General features: G+C 39.1%; 1 protein-coding gene across 2 annotated transcripts in view; it reads left to right on the plus strand.

The window, feature by feature from the left end:
• The window catches only part of exoc3 (exocyst complex component 3), a 28433-nt gene extending 12609 nt beyond the window's left edge, over positions 1-15824 (plus strand). For both annotated transcript variants that reach the window (XM_055651195.1, XM_055651204.1), the window contains exons 4-13: positions 2585-3266; positions 5940-6057; positions 7554-7679; positions 8723-8823; positions 9901-10011; positions 10720-10876; positions 11033-11155; positions 11948-12109; positions 12907-13034; positions 14651-15824. In XM_055651195.1, the coding sequence (XP_055507170.1) occupies positions 2585-3266; positions 5940-6057; positions 7554-7679; positions 8723-8823; positions 9901-10011; positions 10720-10876; positions 11033-11155; positions 11948-12109; positions 12907-13034; positions 14651-14822 (1880 nt within the window). In that variant the 3' untranslated portion in view covers positions 14823-15824. The remainder of the gene's footprint in view (positions 1-2584; positions 3267-5939; positions 6058-7553; positions 7680-8722; positions 8824-9900; positions 10012-10719; positions 10877-11032; positions 11156-11947; positions 12110-12906; positions 13035-14650) is intronic.
• The last annotated feature ends 6070 nt before the right edge of the window (positions 15825-21894 follow it).

Consider the following 21894-nt stretch of genomic DNA (forward strand, 5'->3'; position numbering starts at 1 on the left):
GCCCCGGCATCGGGAGAGTCCTTTCAGCCGCTGGGCCACCTGGAACGGCCGCTTCCTAACTAAGGACCGCGGCTTCCGAAGCCGACAAGGCCACGCGGTTTGGAGCTCCCAGGCTCCCGATGTTAAAGTCGGCGCCGCCCGCTCCGCTCCGCAGACCCGCAGCCCGGAGGTGTTGATCTCGGCGGTCACAGCTCACTGGAGCTCTAGCGCGTCGATCCAGCGCGGCGACCCAGGCAAGGCATCGCCCGCTCCACTCCGCGATAGCACTCCAGCGCTGTGCCGCCACCGAAGCAGAGGTGCTGGGCGGTCCCCGCTGGTCGACGGGGCAGCACTTTTGGATCATTACTAAATAATGGTTCTTAAATAACAGTTTAAAGTGAAGGGGCAGATAGGGTTGAGGAATGGGTCATTGAAGTGGCGGTGGATTTGAAATAGTTTTGAGGAGAAGTCACCTAAGCATGTAATTTTGACATCGACTATACTTGATGACATTCTGCTGTTGTTAAAATGTTTAGAATAACATTGTTGGGGGCCAGTGGGTACCTACAGATTTAGTCCCCGCAGCCATTTGCAAACACCAATAGAAATCAATATAATGAAAATCAATTTTTGTGACATTTGCAAAGGCACGGCCAATCATTGAATCATTTAAAGAAAAGCTTTTTGGCACTGGAAACTAAAAGTGCAGCAATTATTTTTCCATATTTTTTTTGTATTGCTTTGTGTTATTTGAGATAAATCAAAGATGTACTTTAAAGTGTATTAATCTTGCACTATAAATTCTGTACTGAACGAATATCTAAAGTCCATCAAGCCGTTGAAATTTAGAGCCTGCCTTCCAACTGAAAAAAAAAATAATGTATATACTGGTTTTGTTCTGCATACAATAATACATTGCAGAATTATTTAGCATAAAATAAGCTATTCGGCCCATCTTTTTCAAAGAGCTATCCAAATACTTGTTCTTAATATTTTCCAATGTAAATCCTTGGTTGGTAATTGTAAATGTAAATCAACTAATTTAAAATTGTATCGATTTCCTACATAAAAATATACCGCATCCAGTCCTTTCCATTGTGACTCTGCACCTTGAGTGTAGGAGCTTTGCCTATCTCATCAAAACATTTTAAAAAAAAACAGCAATAGTGGACCTTTTGGTTCTTCAAGAAAGCTCCTCCATTCAACATGATCATGGCTGATTTTCTGTTTTTACACAACATTTACCTATCTCATGACTTTTGCTTCCAGAAACGATCTAATTCATTAATCTTTTTGTGACTTGGACTCCGCTGTGGTAGAAAGTAGAAAACCACCTAAAGAAATGTGAAGAAATGTTCAATTTTATTTAGATCTCTGCTCATTCTTCTAAACTTGTAAATATAGGCCTAGTCAAGTAATTCTCTTCTCATACAACATTGCTCCCATCCCAGGACTTAGTGATGAACTTCTAATTTCTAATGTGGGATTTTACCAAATTTAAATATACTGCGTTCACTATTTTCTCTTACTTAATCTACCAGTTATATCCTCCAAAAAAACTCCTGTAGATATGACAAGCATCACTTTCCTTTTAAAAAAAAATTGCAATGCTGGAGAAACTCAGTGGTCGACAGTATCTCTGGAAAAAATGGATAGGTGACGTTTCAGGTTGAGTTCCTTCTTTGGTCTGAAGAAGGGTCCTGACCTAAAACGTCACCTATGCATGTTCTCCAGATGTATTGTCTGACCTATTGAGCTACTCCAGCACGTTGTGATTTTTTGTAAACCAGCATCTGTAGTTCTTGTGTTTATGATTTTTCTTCCATAAAATCCATCTTGGCTATCTAATCCAATATATTTTTTACTAATTGTACCGTTTCACACCATTTTTAATAGATTAGCATTTTCCTCTCAATAGATAGAGGCTAACTGCTCTAGTTCCTTGTTTTCTCTCCCCTTCTTTAAATAATGGCATTACATTTTGTGACCCTGCAATTTGCAGTAATTGTTTATTAGTCCATAAATTTTTGGAAGATGACAAATGATGCATCCAGTTATCCTATATCCTCTGATATTCAGATTATTACGATCTGGGGAGTCAGTGGCTTCGATGCGTTTGATCTCTCCATGACTCATTTTTCATTAATACTAACTTTCTTTTAGACATTAGTTCCATAGCATTTCTGGGAAGTTATTTGTGCCCTCTTCTGAAAAAACAGAACCAAAGTACTTGTTTAATATTCCTGGCATTTCTTTATTCCACATTATTAATTAAACTGTTTCTGACTTGAAGGGACCTACATTTATCTTCAATAATCTTTTTGTTTTTAATATCATACAAAATCTCAATGTATAAGGAGTCCATTTGTGTCCGTTGCATCCTTGTCAGTTTAAGAATTTTGCTTTAAATGTCTCTACTTCAATTCTGAGCATGAGAAAAATGAATTTTGAACTCTTTTAACTGTTGTGGTCACAAATTTTCTAAACGATTTGGAAATTATGATCTTGAATAGAATATGCTTTTCAACATTTATATTATTAGTCAGCTAATTTGTTGCTCATCTAGTGATTATAAAGCAGCTAACATTACTTGTCTGGTTTTCAGTTCCAGAGATTGTACAGGAGGCCTATGAACTAATTGAACGAGGAGAACTACTCTTAGCCCACCGAAAGCTAATGGACCTAGAATGCTCTCGTGATGATTTAATGTATGAGCAATATCGCATGGATAGCAAGAACACTCATGATATGAAACTAATTCAAGCCTATTTTACTGAGGTACAGAATCTCTCTGAGCAAATGGGTAAACAGATTTGGATGCTGGTGCAAAGATCCTCAGTAACAGTCCGCAGTGATCCAGCTCAGCTTGTGTCAATGATTCGGATCATTGAGAGAGAAGAAAAAATTGATAAGCGAATGCTTGATCGCCAGAAGCAGACTGGGTTCATTCCCCCTGGCAGACCAAAAAAGTGGAAAAACAAATTGTTTGCAGTTTTAGAACAGACTGTTGCTAATCGGATTGAAGCCAGTCAGTCTGATACACGGGAGCTCGATAAAATGTGGCTTGTCCGTCACCTGGAGCTCACACGCAAATATGTTCTTGAGGACTTGCTGGTCATGAAGAACTTGATGGCACAGTGTTTCCCCCCTCACTACAACATTTTCAAAAAGTTTCAGAATTTGTATCACCAGGCACTAGTGGCACGTGTGGAAGAACTCGCCACTGAGGATCTGGAGGCCAATGAAATTGTTTCACTTCTAACATGGGTTCTAAATACTTATCAGAGGTGAGAATTTGATATATCAGTGCAAGACATCAAAATAATGGATGTTTACAATGCAGTAAGAGGTCGTTCAGCTCATCGTATTTATACTGGCCAAAGGAGATGGTCCATTTGGACTAATCTTTTTACCTTTTCTTAATCCATAGTCTTGTAGGTTACACTGCCTCAGGAGCACATTCTGGTATCATCTAAATGGCTTGCAGGTTTCATCTCCACCACACCTCTGGCAATTAATTCCAGACCATTTCCCTGCCAACCTCCCAACTAGTCTTTGCAATTTTAAACAAGATGTCTTCCTTAATTTCCATCTATTGATCTACCAATTGCCTTTAAATCTGTGTTCCCCATTATTGACCTCTACTAAAGGGATTGGGTCCCCTCGCTGTAGGCCTTGCAGTATTATACACTTCGACTGAATCTCTTCTTGAACATTGCATAAGAATAGCTTTTCCCTTATAATTTATGATAGTACGCCATGTTTCCATTCTGTCTCACTTCTGTCAGGGAGTCAGCAAGTTGTAGAAATGGGTCGCTAAGAGATGGGTGCAAAAGAGAAAAAAATAGAGATATTCTTATTGGACCAGAAATATATAATGTATCAAAAATGTTATTCACTGATTAAAGCTGCTGAATGAGGCATATATTGACATAAAACCAGAAAATGCAAACGCATTGTTTCATAGTAGAGAACAGATATTTTAAACTTTATGGAACAAATCAAAGATTGGGGAAAGACCACATACAGTGCCCTTCATTCGATTCTGGGGATTGTGTGGTTCTTGTCCTGCTGGACTTGTCTGCCGCCTTTGATACGGTGGACCATAATATCTTATTATCTCGGCTACAGCAGTTAGTGGGCATCTGCGACAGTGCCCTGGGATGGTTCAGGTCCTATCTGGCGGGCAGAACCATGTGTGTAAGCCTTGCTGGGTTTGAATCCTCTTCCGCTCCCCTGTCACATGGGGTTCCACAGGGTTCGATTCTGGGGCCCCTGCTTTTCTCGCTGTACATACTTCCTCTGGGTTCCATCCTTAGAAAGCATGGCATCTCCTTCCACTGTTATGCAGATGATACCCAGCTTTATTTGCCGCTGAGGGGGGAAGATGCCTTTTCTGTAAAATCACTTCTGTCTTGTCTTGATGACATTAAGTCCTGGTTGGCCCTAAACTTTCTTGGATTTAATGAAAGGAAGACAGAGGTGATTTTATTTGATCCCAATGGCTGCCGTGAACCTCCATCTGTTGATTTAGGTCCATTGTCAAGGTACGTGAAGCCAACAGTTGTGAACCTGGGTTTTAGGATGGACAGTGACTTTAAATTAGATCGCCAAATATGCGCGGTGGTTAAGTCCAGCTTCTTTCACCTAAGGAAGCTGGCGAAGGTGAAGCCCATTCTCGAGCGGCAGCATTTTGAGACAGTAATCCATGCCTTTATTACTTCTAGGCTGGATTACTGTAACGCGCTCTATTTTGGTGTTGCTCGTATTTTCTTCACTGGCTCGTCTCCAGTTGGTTCAGAATGCTGCTGCTCGCCTTTTAACAGGGACTCGAAAGAGGGAGCACATATCGCCAATTCTGGCCTCCCTACACTGGCTCCCGGCGCACTTACGGGTTCATTTTAAGTGACTGTTATTTGTTTTTAAATCTCTGAATGGGCTCGCCCCGCCTTACCTCTCTGAGCTGCTCCACCCATACACTCCTGCCCGGTCCCTCAGGTCAGCTGGTCAGCTGCTCCTGGAGGTACCGAGGTCTAGTCGGAGGCTCAGAGGGGATAGAGCCTTCTCTGTTGCTGCTCCGGCACTCTGGAACACCCTGCCGCTGCACATCAGACAGGCCCCCTCACTGTCCATCTTCAAATCCAGTGTTAAAACGCATTTGTACTCCCTGGCTTTTGACCATGCCTGAGGCTTTGCTTCTGTTTTGTGGTGTTTTTGATGTTTCTTTATTTTACATGTCTTTTCCTACTATTTCTTTTGATTGTTATTTTTGGTGTGTATTAACTTTTTTGTCAATGATTAGTGATGTACAGCACTTTGTTGCAGCTATGTTTGTTTTTAAAGTGCTCTATAAATAAAATTATTATTATTATTATTATATTATTATTCATAATGTTTGGGACAAAGACCCATCATTTATTTATTTGCCTCTGTCCTCCACAATTTGAGATTTGTAATAGAAAAAATCACATGGGGTTAAATTGCACATTGTCAGATTTTAATAAAGGCCATTTTTATACATTTTGATTTCACCATGTAGACATTACAGCAGTAAGAAATTACATAGTCCTCCCATTCCTGACCAGCCTGGTTCAAATATATGTTCTGTTTCTGGATTCTTCCGTGGGATAGCAGTAAATTAATAAACACTCTAATTATGTGGATATTGCAATTAGATCACAATGTTTGAGTAATTACATACTTAGTCCAAGCATCTTGTGTTCATAATTCACTAAACCTATTTTTAAAGAGCGGTTTAGTCTTCCAGAACTCGTATAACAATAATTTGTGGGATGCACATTGGTGTATTGCAGGTTCAATCTAAATTTGTACAATTGCTGTTGAATTTTAGTGGCCATAGCTCGTTGAATTTTACTGATTTTTTTTTTTTTTTTTTTTTTACCTATGGTTTTGGTTGCTGTTTAAATCCTGTAGTAGATTTTGATGAATTTTCTGTTTAGTGAGGATATGATGGGACACCCAGATCTTGCTCCAGAAGTGGACGTGAAGACCCTGGAACCCTTGCTTTCAAATGATGTTGCCAACATGCTTCTCAGCAAATACATGACAACCCTCACTGTAAGTATACGACTTGTAAAGAGAGAAGTGAAATAATGATTTCAAACAGTTTCCTTATTTTGCTGTGTAGTCAAATGTCTGGATGCAGGAACAAATGCACAATTTGACCTTTTTGTAAATTTAACAAAGGCACTAAAGAGAAATGTTTGGACCAAATTTAACCAACAACCAAACCAATGTCCAATCAAGCCCAATGACATAGAACTTTTTATTTTTAAAATAAATCTTCATCTTTAGCATTGCAAAGTAGTTTTTAGTTTAATTTAGAGATACGGTGTGGAAACAGGCCCTTCAACCCACCGAGTCTGCGCAGACCAGTGATCCTCATGCACATCCTACACATTAGGGACAATTTACAACCTTTTACCAAAGCCAATTAACCTGCAAACCTGTATGCCTTTGGAATGCGAAAGAAAACCGGAGCACCGGTGAAAACAGGGTCACTCGTCGCCCTAAGGTTTTGTAATTGGTTATTAAATATCTGTGATAAGAGACAAATTTAAGTTTGATATATTGATTGATTGAAAACATTATGTCCTGGGTAACTAGAAGATGCATGGATAAAATCCAGTTGAGGTAGATTTTGGTTTTAATGAATTGCATTTTTTACTTGAATCTTTTTAAACAGGCCAACTCATCACTAAATTTTTCTTCATCCTTTATGTAATAATACATTGATGCCAAGATAGTTTAGAGAATCCCCAGATAATTTTGGATTTAAATCAATAGGGTACTTAGAAAATCACACCATGATTAAATTAGACAGAATCAACACTGTTATATAATTACACAAAGATGGGGAGTGGGATGAGGGAGGCACGGGGATTGTGCTAAAGGTAGGGGAGGGAGTGCCCAGGTTTCCAGCCAGATTGCGGGCTGGGGCTCAAAATAGGTGGGAGTCAGGAATGGCATAGGTTGGTGATGGTGTCAGATGGATGAAAGGCAAGGAGCAAATTTAATGTCACAGGGATTCCAAATCGGAGAAGAAATAGTTGTGACACAGGTTCCAGGGAAAATTTAGATCACATTCTTCTGCAGTGCTTCACAAGGAGCATTTACCTTTGGTGCAGGTTTAATTTGTCAAGTACATGCAGTTACATTATCATGCTGAATTTTTCTGGTTTTCCCTGCTGATCTTTTTCTCCTCTTTTGTTTATGCTACATTTGAGATAATGAGATTTACTTACAGCTATTTACAAAAAATTAGGAACTAAAAAACAAACTGGCCTGTTGTGTCTTTTGTTTTCATTGATCAGTTTTTAGCTCAGTAAAAATATTTAGTGTGTAACTTCATTTGAGGTTTTACAATCCCAGTTAGGAATGGTGTTTTAATTTTCAAGCCTTGAAAGATGCCGAATACTTTTTGTTGGTCATGGTCATCTCCCACTCTGAATCTTATTTCTCAATAAGCATTTGCTACATGGGGTTTTATTGGCTTGTCAGGAGATGCAGCAATGTAATGCGAATTTTCATTTTGAATGGGCATTATTTTATAGTCCAATATTATTGGATGGCTACGCAAAGCACTTGAAACTGATAAGAAGGATTGGAAAAAGGAACAAGAGCCAGAAGCAGATCAGGATGGATACCATCAAACAACATTGCCAGCTATTGTTTTTCAGGTACATAAAAATTCCTCATTTATGCTTTTTTCAAATATACAGAGCACTTTAAAAAAAAAAAAAAAAATTAACAACTTTAAGTGTTTAAGCTGCAACTAATAATAATGGCTGAAGATAGGGATTGGATAATTAGAACCTAGGAAAATATGACTATTTGCTTGGAGGCTTGTATATCGACTACAGGGGGCTTTGGATCATCATTAATTGAATATATAGAAGGCTGCAATCATTGCAATTTGGAATCGAGGAATATGGAATTTGGGAAGCCAGGAAGTGGTTATGATATTAGCCTAATCTTGTTGAATAGTAGATGGTGCACAAGGGCACATATAGCCTACCCCCCCCCCCCCCCCCCTTCTATTTCTTGTGCTCTTAGTTCCTAATGCTGTCTACTGAACTGCTAACACTTATTACCTGGGTTAGCCTGTTCCTAACTTTTTTCAGGCTATTTTTTCAAAACCTGCATGCCAATTTGGGAACAGAATAGCACATCTCCATATCTGCAATTCAACATAGAATGAACCTGAACCATATCACTCTTCATTGTTGTCATTTTCCAGTTCACAAATGCACCAGAATCATAGAGACATAATGATACAGCACAGAAAAAGGCCCAAATTGCCCATGATACCAAGATGCCCCATCTTTCAAGTTAAACCTCCTTTGCACACGTTTGGCCCATATCCGTGGTCCTCAAAATTTTGTACACTTGTATCGGGTCTCCAATAAGCATCCTCTGCTCCAAGGGAACAACCCCTATTTCTCCTTGTTCCTGAAATGTTCCATCCCAGGCAACATTCTGGAGGATCAGATCTGCATCTTGTCCAGTCTATCTGATGTCCAGCATTCCCAAGTTATTAAAACATTAAAAAAAATACCCAGGACAGGAAAGCATAAATGAATAGATGTATATAGTCCTGTTAGGCAGACTCCTGGTTACACTGGCCAGCAATTTCTACATATTGGTAAATGGCTATTTGGCTGGAGTTTTGGGAATGTATATGAATGATAGGCTTTGATATGTGTAATATCTTTTGTTTCAGATGTTTGAACAAAATCTACAGGTAGCTGCTCAGATCAGTGATGATCTGAAACTTAAAGTGCTGACGTTGTGCCTTCAGCAAATGAACTCTTTCTTGAGTAGGTGAGTGTGTTGCTATCGGAGAGCACAAGTGGATTAATAGAAACTTTAAGAGACTTTAAGAATGACTGAAGCAGGTTATAGTTTTGGTTCTGGTATTCAGCAAATACTTGTAATCATCACTTTGTGTCATTGTCAATCTTGGCTCCCAAATATTACTCTGCTCAAGCATGGAAAGAGAATAGCACGCAATGCCTTGGTGGATTCGATCAGTGTTTCTTGCCATTTAGGTCGGTCCCAATATATCTGCTTGAATGATTTATTGAATTCCCAGAGGTATCTAGTTAAAATAATCCTTTTCTAATGCCTGGTACAGTGTAGATTTACCAGATTTTGTTGTGATGTAACATCTTTCAAAGACTCCTGATAGCTAGCTCTGTTCTCAGTCACTCAAATCAGTATGCATCCAGTTTTATTGAAGTATTTTATAACGTTTTGATTTTATTTGAGTGCATGAATGTGTGTGCATAGCCAATTCCTTTTGACCAGTTCACTTTCAAGGTTACCTAATTGTGCCAGTATTACTGGTGTTGGTTAGAATATATTTGAGAATAGCATAGTGTGCATCTCAATGAATGTAACCAATGGCCTCCTGCACTTAATTCTGACCAAAATTAGAGGGCTAATGCTTCCAAACACTTCCAGAAATGTTTGTAAATCACTATTCAAGCTTTCATCCAAGTAGCATGCCATCAGTTTGCATTAAACTGGAGGGAAGAGGAAAAATGCAATGTGAACATAATGGGTTTTTTTTTTAACAAGTGATTACTGTTGTAGCTGCTGTTTAGAGTGATATGTTGAGATACATTGCAGATTGTTTAAATATTGCCTGGACTATCATCCGTCTTTCAAACTGGAGATTGGGGAAACACAAACATTTTAAATTTTATCAAGATTACTTTTAAAGAATAATTTTTCAAGATAGTTTTCCTACGGTAGCTACTAAAGACAAGTGCTTTTGAAATAAGAGGTGACAGTACTGGGGATAGAATTTTATAGAAACAATAGTTGAGATGTGTCTGAATTATACAAATGCAAATTTGCCTGAATACTGAAATAATAGACTTCCCTTATTGCCAGGTACAAGGAAGAAGTTACGCTATATAAAGATGACCATCTCAAGGATCGTCAGCATCCTCAGTTCTACATTCAATACATGGTCGCAGTTGTTAACAACTGCCAAACTTTCAAGTAAATCCAGTTTTACTACTTTGCTAAGTATTTGGCAATAAATATTTTCTGTTAATTGCTCGGCTGTTGTTCAACATTCTTCTTCTTATCGAGTCCACACGCAAGATTAGAAGTTGTTCAGCCAGAGCTGAACACACTTCTCGACATCTGCATACAATGGCGTCTGTCTTGTCGCTTCTTGTACGCGGTGGTGGAAAGATTGGTGGAAACAGGGCCGCGACGTGAATCTTCTTTCCTTGACCCCCCTCAACATTATTTATTTAGTATTACTTGGTGAATAATACAATGGTGCTGTAATATTTATATTTAAGCTATACTAAACAGGTCCTCAGATGTTTAACTAACAATACTGCCTTTCCTCAGAATGTGCTGCTTCTGGGAGTTTGTACAGAAGTATTATGGAATACCTATTTTTTTTGCAGTGCTATTAATGATGGGCTTGTTTGTAGATCTTCAAAGAATTTATTTACATTTGAACAATTACAATAATCAGATCTTACCAACAAGAATGAATGAACCAGACCAACATGAATTGAATTGAATTGAAATATAGCATTGTTTATGATGCTGTGTTTGGGGATGGGAAGGGGAAAAGACTGACAATGTCTATTATGTAGCAACATGTAAATGTCTGAGTCAAGGATCCTAAACATTTTTGAGATCTACTTTAGTTAATGTAATCACTTAAGTTAATTTTGTATATTACAGAGAATCTCTCAACAGTTTGAAGAGGAAATATACAAAGTTTGAGATAGAGATGAAAGAAGACCATTATGCTAATCAACCAACAATAGAGGGAACTCTGGATATTATCGCCAAAGATGGATGTGTTTATCTGCTAGATGAAGTATTTCTTGATTTGGAGGTTGGTGTAAACAAAGTATCTTTTCAGTTGGAAACAAAGTGTAATGTGAATTTTGACAATAATCAAAACCAAACTAAAAGTAAATTACCAACTATAGGATGAGATTGATTGCATTCTGAAATTGTGTACTGTTAAAATGCAAACTTTCTATTTCAGCCTCATCTTCAAGAACTGATGACCAGAAAATGGCTGGCTGGATCTAATGCTGTGGATATCATTTGTGTTACCATAGAGGATTATTTCAATGACTTTGCTAAAATTAAAAGACCACACAGCAAGGTAAAACGTTATTTTATAGCTTAGAATAGCTTTTCTTTTCACGCACGCGCTGAAAAGGTAACTTTTCCAAAGAACTTATGTTCTCACCAGTCATCTACATTAATTAGTTAACTTTCATCACTTTAGAACAAGTGATGAAAGTTATACCTCAAGAAGGTATAGGAGGCTGTGAAGAAGGCACAGGAGCCTGAAAACTGTAATGACAAGGTTCAGGAGCAGCTTCTTCCCGACATGGGTTTTATAGAGCACTATGTTTACATATCTATTGTGCTGCTGCAAGTAAGAATTTAATTGTTCTGTTTTGGGACATATGACAATAAAACACTTTTGACTCTCTCCTCTTAACAGATTGCAGAACACAGTTGTATATTATGTGAAAGCCAGTAAATATAATATTTAGTAATGTTCCAATTGGCTGCAGTGGAATTCTACAATTACCATTTAAAAACAAAACTATATTAAGCAAAGCCTGTTTTTTGAGACTGGTTTCCTTGGGTTTTCAGTTTGTAAAAAATGCATCTTCAGGGAACAGTAAAAGTAGTTTTAGAAGTGGAACACATTTCTGACAGAATTTTAATGGGATAGATTTTAGCTTAAGCAAAATTTAATTCATTTATTTGTAGAGTATTTGGAAGATGTTTTTTAATGGGGAATGTTTCTAAATCTTAACCATATGTTGCAAGTTAAGTACAGAAAAAAAACTTTCATTTGTATAGGCTTAATTACTTTTGTTCAACTTTTGATAAATTTTCTTTTGAGGTATTCATAACAGCAAAAACATTTTTTGAATAGGACATAACAATTGAAGCTCATAGAAGAGTTGTGGTGGAGTATATCAGAACTATGATGCAAAGAAGGATCACGTTCAGAGGTTTGGATGAACGTAGAGAAGGGGCTGAGAGAGTCTTAAAAGATGCAGAGCAGTTTCGGTTCTTGTTTAAGAAACTTTCGGCAGTAAGTGTTTTGTTTTCCCTACAATTTCAGTGATGTTTCAAAATGTTATAAGCTCTACGAGTTAATTATTCAGGTGGTAAGTTTAATCATTTTAATTACTTGTCTTTTTCCTGTTTCCAATTAAATGAGAATGAACTGTTCACGGGCTATTTCACAATCCTATTGGGGCTACATATTGAGAATTAAGATGATATCTACATGAATTATTTTCATTGATTTAACTCGCCATAGATCATATAGAGAGGACCGTCCCTGTTCCTGATGAAAAGATTGGCAGAGTCCAGTGATCACTAGTCATGATCATAAATAAAGAAAATCTTAACTTGACCCTTGACAGATGTGGTTTCACCAAGGAACTTCACAAATGCAATGTGACGACCTCATTTTGGTCAAGTCCTCTCAGAAGATTCCTTCCTTCACTTAATAATACTTAATAAAATGATTCCTTCAGTTCAGTTAAGAATTTTAAGTGCTTCTGTATTTAAAAAAACAAAACAAAAAAAATGGTGTTTTCTTCCGGCGGCTTTTGTAAAATGTTTATAACTTATTTTTCTTTCTAGTTTTCTATTTGTGAGAATTTGCCAATATAATTACCTGCCAACATGTAGCTGGAACATGTTGGTTGCTGTGGGCAAGTTGGGCTGGAGGGCCTGTTTCCACACTATCACTCTGTGACTTGACGTTGTCCCTGTGGAGATTTGAATAAAATTGTCGTAAAATATGAGTACATGCAATTACAAAACAATATTTTAAGTTTGTATAGAACATATTCAATTGTCCCCTACCTTTCCATGCAGGGTTTTACAGAAGACACTGATTTGCTGTCTGACGCCATACCTGCTCTAGCTGAAGTCTTGAAGCTCACTGATCCATCTTTATTATGCCTTGAGGTCTCTACATTAGTTAATAAATTTCCTGACTTCAGGTGAGTTTTTTTCTAAGTGTCAAATTGTCCTGAGGAATAAGTTCTGAAGCATTTCATAGGGAACAGCAGCTTGGGGCTACCGTGCATTAAACTTGGAGGCTATTGCTCTCGTGTTGATGAATCTTGTAAGATGTTTTACTCTTGGAGCCATAGTTTGACAGAATCACATAGTCAAAATTTGAGTGATAACATAAAATCATCAGTAGGATTCCCTGAAAAGTAATGTGAGCTTTCATTTTGTAGAAAGGAAGAAATCATTTTTTTTTCCAAATACCACTTAAAATTGAACCACATACTATCCATTGGTGCAACAGTATTGAAAGTAGTCAAAGTCAGTGAGTGTGATCTGCTGAAACTCCAGAACACTCATGATTTGATTAGATTAAGCCAGTCAATTTTTCCTTGGTGACTACAATGGTGGAGGTTTCCTTGAAGCAGATGGGGACAGTAGACTGTTGATGTAAGGGATTGAAGATATCGGTGAAGAGTGTGGCCAGTGGATTACCACATGATTTCGGAACTAGTCCAGGGACTCCATCCAGGCTGGCTAGTGTCCAAAGGTTTAGCTTTGAAAGCAGATTTGACTTCTGCCACCAAGACATTTGATGATGTAGCAGTGGTCAAGAATGTTAACACCATGCTGATGGTATTTGAGGTGTACATTTCTGAAATTGGCTTGTTTGAAGTGACTGGCAACGATGAACGGGGTATCATGGTTTGCTCTCTTGAGAGTTGATGACAAAGTATCATTTATCCATTGTCACCTTGGCATTGGCTTAGTGTGGTATGTGGACCACCGACAAGATGGTAGAGGTGAATTCTATCAGAAGATAAAAGGGGCGGTATTTTATAAACTGGTATTCCAGATCCATAGAGCAGAATTGAGCTGAGACCGTCAGTGCACCACAAAACATTGAACAAAATAGTTGGCGCTGCCTCCTTTACCTTTGCTATGACAAACGGAGAAACCCTTAGGTTGCATAGTGTGGTCAGGTAAGTCGGGGATGAGCCATGTTTCAATGAAAGAAAAACACAGCAGTCCCTAGTTTTCCTTTAAAACAGCTACCTTGCTGTAATCTCTTTAAGCTTGCTCTCGAGTGATTGCATAAAAGCAAAATGTCCAACGTTCAAAGTATTTATGCAATAATACTGGAATAAATATCGGCATACTGACATTTTCTAATCTAAATTTCAATGAATAGTTTTAATTTACATTCTCATGTCCCCAATTTTTAGAGGAAAATGTCAGGTGTGTTTGATGCTGTAGTTGGATTATCCAGCTTGTGAAATTAGAGCCAGCCAACTTCCATTAAATATGAGCATAGGGATTTATGTACCAAAATGGACTGATGGCATAGAATGGAGACTGCCATGACTGTAAGTACAGGTTTATTTGTACCCATCTATTTGGTTGCACTTCACATGAGGATCACCCTCTACCTAGGTTCATGGCTTCCTGGGAGATTATGCAGTATATTATTTATTAAAATACTTGTAATGCGGCTGTTTTTCTTCTTGCTAATTTTGGGCAGTGCACATTCAAATAATGTAATATAGAACAACCATATTTTCTAATGAACTTTTAATAATTTTGAAAATGTTCTGTTACTCCACAGGGAAGAACACATCACGGCCCTCCTGGCAATGAGGGGAGATGCCAGCAGAGAAATGAAACAGACAGTCATCGAAACTTTGTGCCAAAACCAAGCTCATCCTGGTCCCAATTTGAAACCAATCTTCAAAGATATTTCAGCACAAAATTTAACATTGTCAAAACTAGTGAAGTGAAATATTCCTATTTGGAAGTTAATGTGTACAGTAGACCTTGCTAGAGGAGCATTTGGGGCACATCTGGAAAGTTATGGAAAGTTGCACTGTTGGCGTGAATATACTTGGAATAATTTTCTGCAAGTTTCTGAGACTATAAATTGTAAAACAAATGGACTCTACTCGCCAAAAAGATGCGTGTTCAGCAGAGAGATTCAGTTCCAAGCTTTTTTGTCAGCTGAGCATCGTTTAACCCTGCAATGTGGACCTCCATAGAGTATAGATGTAGCTTTACTACTTTGGCATCTGGAGACTACTTTGGGCCCCACAAGTAGGGCTGCACTGCTTTTAGTGGGCTTGTTAATGATGCAGTAAGAAATATAACTGTTATACTGACGTGCAACTTTATACATATTTTTGCCTTTGTCAGCATTTTTGAGAACATAATTAATGACACATTTTGGAAGATAGAATGAGGAATGTATTTTTTATGTATGCATGTTTGTACAGGACTTCAGATGCATATCAACAAGCAAAATGGATAATTTTGATTCTGATTGAAACGGTCTTCTGTAAAATGAGTTTGCAAGTGTACATCTAACATAAACTCAACAATAGTTTAATGGTGGACATTTCAACCAGTGTTTATGGTGCTTGCACTTTGAAAAAAAAAAATTCACATCTGAATAAAGGGCAGTGTCACAAGCACTGCCATAATAAACAACAAGTTTTTTGTTTTTGTGCATCTTTTGGGCAATTAAATATTTTTAACAAAGTAACTAACACAGATGGATGTTAAAATATATGGGTAGACGCTAGAGAGATCCTATTCTGTGAAACGTTAGTTGTGACTATTTGTGGATTTTGGAGAGCAAGACATCTTTTATATCATCCTTTTTTCCCCTCGACTATAAAGGGATTGTATTTTGATTTGCAATTTGAACAGAGTTGAAAAACAAACATTTTTAAAAATTCCATTATTTGTATTCCAAATTGAAAATTCAAATTAAAGATTATGCCTGTGTACACACTTCTCACTGGGAATTCTTTTTTAATATTATTTATTTATTTAAAACGGGGACCGTGCATATTAATAAACATTTACATTAATTATGCAAGATTATAGCCAGTAGCTAATTTTCATCTTTAGTCCCTTTGACAGGTTGATGTTAAATAACAATTTAAACAATTCACAACACAATCAATCAATAAGAAAAAAAGAAAAATCAATAAAATAAGAAAAATAACAATAAACAACCAGACAAACAATGCTGCTTATGACAGCCCAGATAGCGGTGGATAATTTTAAGGCAGATTATGAGTGCAGTATTGATTTTCCAGTAACCATGTTTTTAGATGTTTGGTAAATGAGGTAAAGGTTGGCACATCCCGTATGATGCTTGGAATCCTGTTCCAGGTCTGCGACGTTCGATATGAAAACACTGACTGCCCAAAAACACTTTTCCTAAATGGGACTAGACAATCACCTCTGGAGCCTGCTCTAGTCGACCTATTTGTGTTTTTCTCTATAAAGTTCTTTAACGGAGGTGGGGCTAATCCATGGAAGATTTTGTAAACCAAAATAGAATCTGCATATTTTATTACGTTTTCCCACCTCAGCAGATCATATTTCTTCAGGATACTACAGTGATGGTACATTCAGGGTTTTTTGTCATGAATTTTTAGGGCTTGTTTATAAGCAATTTCAACAGGCTTTAGTGTGGACTTGCATGCCAGTGCCCAACATGTTATACAGTAGGCCATATATGGCATAATCATTGCAGTAAAATATAGTTTAGCTGAATCAATAGTTAAATTATTTCTAATATATCTAAAAGTGGACAAGTTAAATTTAATTATATTTTCTGTTCTTTTCACTTGTTGTTTGAAGCAGAGCTGTGAATCGATAGTGATTCCTAAATATTTAAACTGATAGACAAATTCAGGTTTTGTTTCATGTACAGACACATCAGGATCGACATCAGTACTTGCCTTTTTGGAGAAAACTCATACAGACACATTAAGATGTAGATCAGAACATTGCAACCAGTTTGACACATGAATCATAGCAGCTGATAGATCTTGTGCAGCTTGATGCTTGTTTTTGGCATGTACATACACGACTGCATCATCAGCATACATCTGGCAAGTTACGTTTGATGGACAGCTACTTGGTAGATCATTAATGTATAGACTGAATAATAGCAGTCCCAAGATTGAACCTTGAGGTACACCAAGAGTGTTTTCAGAAGTTGCAGATTTAATGTTGCGTACTCTAACACACTGTTTTCTCTGTACCATATATGACTCATTCACATATCTCATTGAAACATATAAGATTGTTAAGGACTTGGACATACTAGAGGCAGGAAATATGTTCCCGATGTTGGGGGATTCCAGAACCAGGGGCCACAGTTTAAGAATAAGGAGTAAGCCATTTAGAACGGAGACGAGGAAACACTTTTTCCGCACAGAGTGTTGAGTCTGTGGAATTCTCTGCCTTAGAGAGCGGTGGTGGCAGGTTCTCTGGATGCTTTCAAGAGGGAGCTAGATAGGGCTCTTAAAAATAGCGGAGTCAGGGGATATGGGGAGAAGGCAGGAACGGGGTACTGATTGGGGATGATCAGCCATGATCACATTGAATGGCGATGCTGGCTCAAAGGGCCAAATGGCCTGCTCCTGCAGCTATTGTCTATTGACTCAATCCATTTCATCGTGCTCAGAGGCTAAAATAAGACAATTTGGTCATCAAGATCTGATAGTTCAGTTTCGAAAGGTTTTCGTAAATCAAGAAAAACAGCTCCTATCACACCACCTGCATCAATTTAGGAGTATATATTTTCCAAAAGGAAGCAGATTGCCGTCTCAGTGGAGTGATATTTTCTGAAGCCAAACTGCATTGGAAGAATCATTCGTTTTTTTGCCTTGAACAAATATACAGCATTGCCATCAGACACTCAAATCACATGTATTCAAATTGGATGTGATTTCCAGCATCTCTCAGATAGCTGTTTCTTATCCGGTCTTAAGCCCCACATACCGTTTTGGCTTTCTGTGCATAGTCTAGTTTCCAATTGTAAAAATATGCATTTAGTTGTAATTACTTGCCATTCATTATTCATTGATGCACAAAGTTATGATTGGTTGTCTACTACACAACAGCTTACTCATCCATTCCACCGTTCTATGCCCAAATAATCTAATGAGCAGACTTTTCTTTTATACTCTGACATGATAACTAATCTCCCCATTTGTGTCCGTATGTGTTTGCATTTGAATGTTTTTTCCTTCCCTTTGTTGTGATATAAAACCATAAACAGATTAAGTCTTTACTGGCAATCTACACAGTACACCTTTCACCTGAGTGCACTATATCATTCTCATACTCACCGTATTTCCTGGCAATGAAGACGCACCTGCGTCGAAGATGCACCCCCATTTTGAGTCGCTAAATTTTGGAAAAAAAGGCTGGGGGGGACGGGATCAAGCATTTGGTTTAGACAGAAGAAAGGAAGATGGGTAACTGCTTCAAGGAGTCAATGAGTACTGGGGAACCTCCATCTTCGCCTGTCCCACAGTGCGATGTGCGGTTCAGGTCTGAGGGACGGGGACTTCCTGGCTCAGGGAGATCACGTAACGGGGAGAGAGAGAGCCCGGGACGGAGCAGCCAGCCTTCCGCCCAGTAGTGTCCCACCAACCACCACCTCCACCGGTTGTGCCTATGCCGAAGGGCACCGTGGCTGGCTGGCGGGTGGGCCAGCAGAAGGCGCTTAGGTGGCGGCCGGTTTCGCTGTCTGGTCCCAACTGCCGCTTGAGGCCACCTGAGCTACTGAGTGAGTTGCTGGCATGATCCCCGACCCCTCCTTCTCAACGCTCCTGCCCTCACCGCAACTTTAGCCCCGGTGGCCCAGCCAAGCTCATTACTTTATGCAGCCCAGGCCATGCTGACCTGGACCTGACTACCCACACGCTGTGAAAGGAACTCCCTTCCGGCGGCGCTGTGCTTTTACAGCTGCTTCCCACTTTACAGCCACTTCCCATAACTGCCAGCAATGAGGGGTAGACTTGGCTATCTTTCTTGGCTAACAATCTAACCTTTGGCCACCAAGACGCAGGTAAATTTCCTAGCATTATTTTTGGGTACAAAATAGCGTCTTCATTGTCAGGAAATACGGTACTTTATTTCCCAAGTATGTTTTGCAACATACGAGGAATCTGATTTGCCATAATCATACTAATAAAAAGCAACAGAACACACGAAATATATTTTAACGTAAACATCCACCACCGTGACTCTTCCACATTCCTCACGGTGATGGAAGATGAAAAAAAGTTCAAGCTCTTCCCTTCTTTGTCCTCCAGCGGTCGCGGGCCTCGACCCTTCCGTTGACGGGACGATCTTACTTCCGTAGATGGTGGCGGGCCTCCTTGTCGGGGCGATCAAACTCCCTCATCGAGCGGGAATCTCAGCTCCCCCGCACCGGGCGATCTACCTCGGGTTGGGGTTAGTCGACGTAGTGCGGTTATGGAGCTCCCGACACAGTCTCTCCCGAGACTGCGAGCCCTTGATGTTAAAACCCGCAGGCCGCAGTTGGAGCGTCGATCCCAGGCAAGGAATCGGCTCCGATGGCAAGTCCATTCCCTGCGGTGGGGCTCAAAATCAGCTCCGAGCAAGCCCCACCTGGTGGTTATATCACAATGCAAAATAACCATTTTATTTCTAATCGAAAATAATGAATCATGGCTGACAGTATTGTCTTTGAGAGCACTTCTTCCGAATCTCCTACGTAATAAGTGGTCAAGAACTGTCAAATACATTAAATATAAAATATGCTTTTAGAATTGTTCTGGACTTCCAACAGTACAAATATTTTATTTAATTTTTAATTTATTATTATTTTATTATTTATTTCAAACAGAATAAAAGAATAAAAAGCAAGTGTGAAACAGCATACAAAAAACAAAACAAGAATATGTGTCCGAAATAGAGCAGGAAGAAGCCAAAGCTTATTCATTTTACTTCGGAGTCACGTGAGTGACTACGTGAAGAAGGCCGTCCAGGCGCACGCACGTCATCTCGTCAGACGCATTGCGCTGTGACCACGGTAGGAGGACGGACCTCCAAGCGGTGAGTGAAAGAAAACCTGAACGTAAGTATTTTTACTTTCACTTTCAGGCTGCTTTTCTCCGGAGACTGCGTGCAGACAGGCAAGTCTTAGTTTATGGAGAAAGGTGGGAGGAATAAGGGAAAGCGCACCGCAGTAAGCACTCAAGACGACAATATGTCTGAGAGTAGCGGGCGCCCGACTAAAAAGTCGGTAGATAAACCGAGTACTTCTAAACCGGGAGAAAAAAGTCCCGTTGAAACTCCCGCAGGGAGCAAAGCCAAAGAGAAAACTAATCGGCTGGTAGACTCGGATGACTCGGAACCAGAGATCGTTACAGACAGTCTTTCTCAACTGGAATTCCTCATGGGTAAAATGATTTATAAAGGCAAACTCCAGAAGGAGTATAAAAAACGCGGGCTCAAAGAGCAACCGCATGGAACACCCAGAAGAGGTTCTGGGAAACGTTGGCCCAGATTTGAGCCAGTGACCGGAATGCCTGATGATGAAGATGAATATGTGGGCTGGCCTGACACGGAGGCAGCACCAGAAATGTCTGAAAGACAATACAGACGTTGGTTTACAGGAGACCCAGAATATGGAGCAGCACCCAAAAGTGGGCTGCCAATATACAGCTCAATGGAAGAGCTTGATGTACCCCAAAGGGGGACAAAAAAGCGAGGGCCTATCATAGAGCCACCGCATGTAATACCTGATGATGAAAATCCAGGTGAAACCCATTATGAGGAGGAATATCCAGAATACTCTGATAACGAATTATTTGAGGACCACAGCCCAATGCAAAAATGAAAAGTGCCAGGGCTGGCCCAAACGTTCTCTAGTCCCAGACACAAGGGACAACCTCTACCAGAGGATATAGCAGAGAGTATAAATTACCTGCTTTCCCATCATTTGGAAGAACCAACGATGGATGAAATTGTGAACAAATATGAAATCCCGCAGAACTGTGCTCTGTTAGGAGTTCCAGCTGTTAACAAAGAAGTGTGGAATTATATGGGCACTGCAGTAAGAGCTCAAGAAATGAGATTACAGCGGGTATTAAAATTAATGGGGTCAAGCATTACGGCATTTGCCAAAGATCTGGAAGAAGGAAATGTGACAACGTCACAACAGGATGTGATGGAAATGATGTGTAATGCACATTTTGAAATAAACTGTATTCGTAAATCTGCGATAAGACCTACCATACATCCTAAGTTTGCAGGGCTCTGTAAACCATCTAATATACAATTGCCACACTTACTCTTTGGAGAAGGGCTTGCCAAAAAACTGGAGGTTCTCAACGAAGAATCAAAAACCATCAGGATGATGAAGCCACCGATGTTTGGCAGCACAGCTAGAAGGCAATATCCATACCGAAGGGGAACTGTTGAAGGAACAAGTCGCCCGTCCCCGCATACAAGATATGGACATACAACCCCAGGACGTGGAGGGCATGGTATTCCCACAAGGGGCAAGGTACAAAAAGTGGCAATGGTAAACCCTGAGGTAGGTGGTTCTGGTTCTGAAAGAAACATATCAGATGTGTCCTACTTACAAATTGGGGGTAGGTTACAATTCTTTTTAAAAGAATGGAAGCTAATAATATCTGATGCATATATACTGAGCAGTATAATGGGGTTTAAAATTGAATTTTACCAGAATGAAAATCCCCCTACTCAACATATTCCAAAACAAATTCATTCTTTCTCTAAAGAGATTAGAAAAATTCAAATAGAAATTGATATTTTGAGTAAAAAAGGGGTAATAGAGAAAACAACTTATCAAAACCATCAGTTTATATCTAGTATTTTCTCTAGACCAAAAAAGTATGGGGATAGTAGGATCATTTTGGACCTCTCAAGTCTCAACCCTTTTGTACAGTATAAACATTTCAAAATGGAGACTTTTACTAATGCTTTGCAATTAATTTCAACAGAATGCTCTATGGCAAGCATAGATCTCCAAGATGCATATTACTCTGTGGA

This window comes from Leucoraja erinacea, chromosome 2 (genome assembly GCF_028641065.1).
Source record: "Leucoraja erinacea ecotype New England chromosome 2, Leri_hhj_1, whole genome shotgun sequence".
Lineage (NCBI taxonomy): Eukaryota > Metazoa > Chordata > Chondrichthyes > Rajiformes > Rajidae > Leucoraja > Leucoraja erinaceus.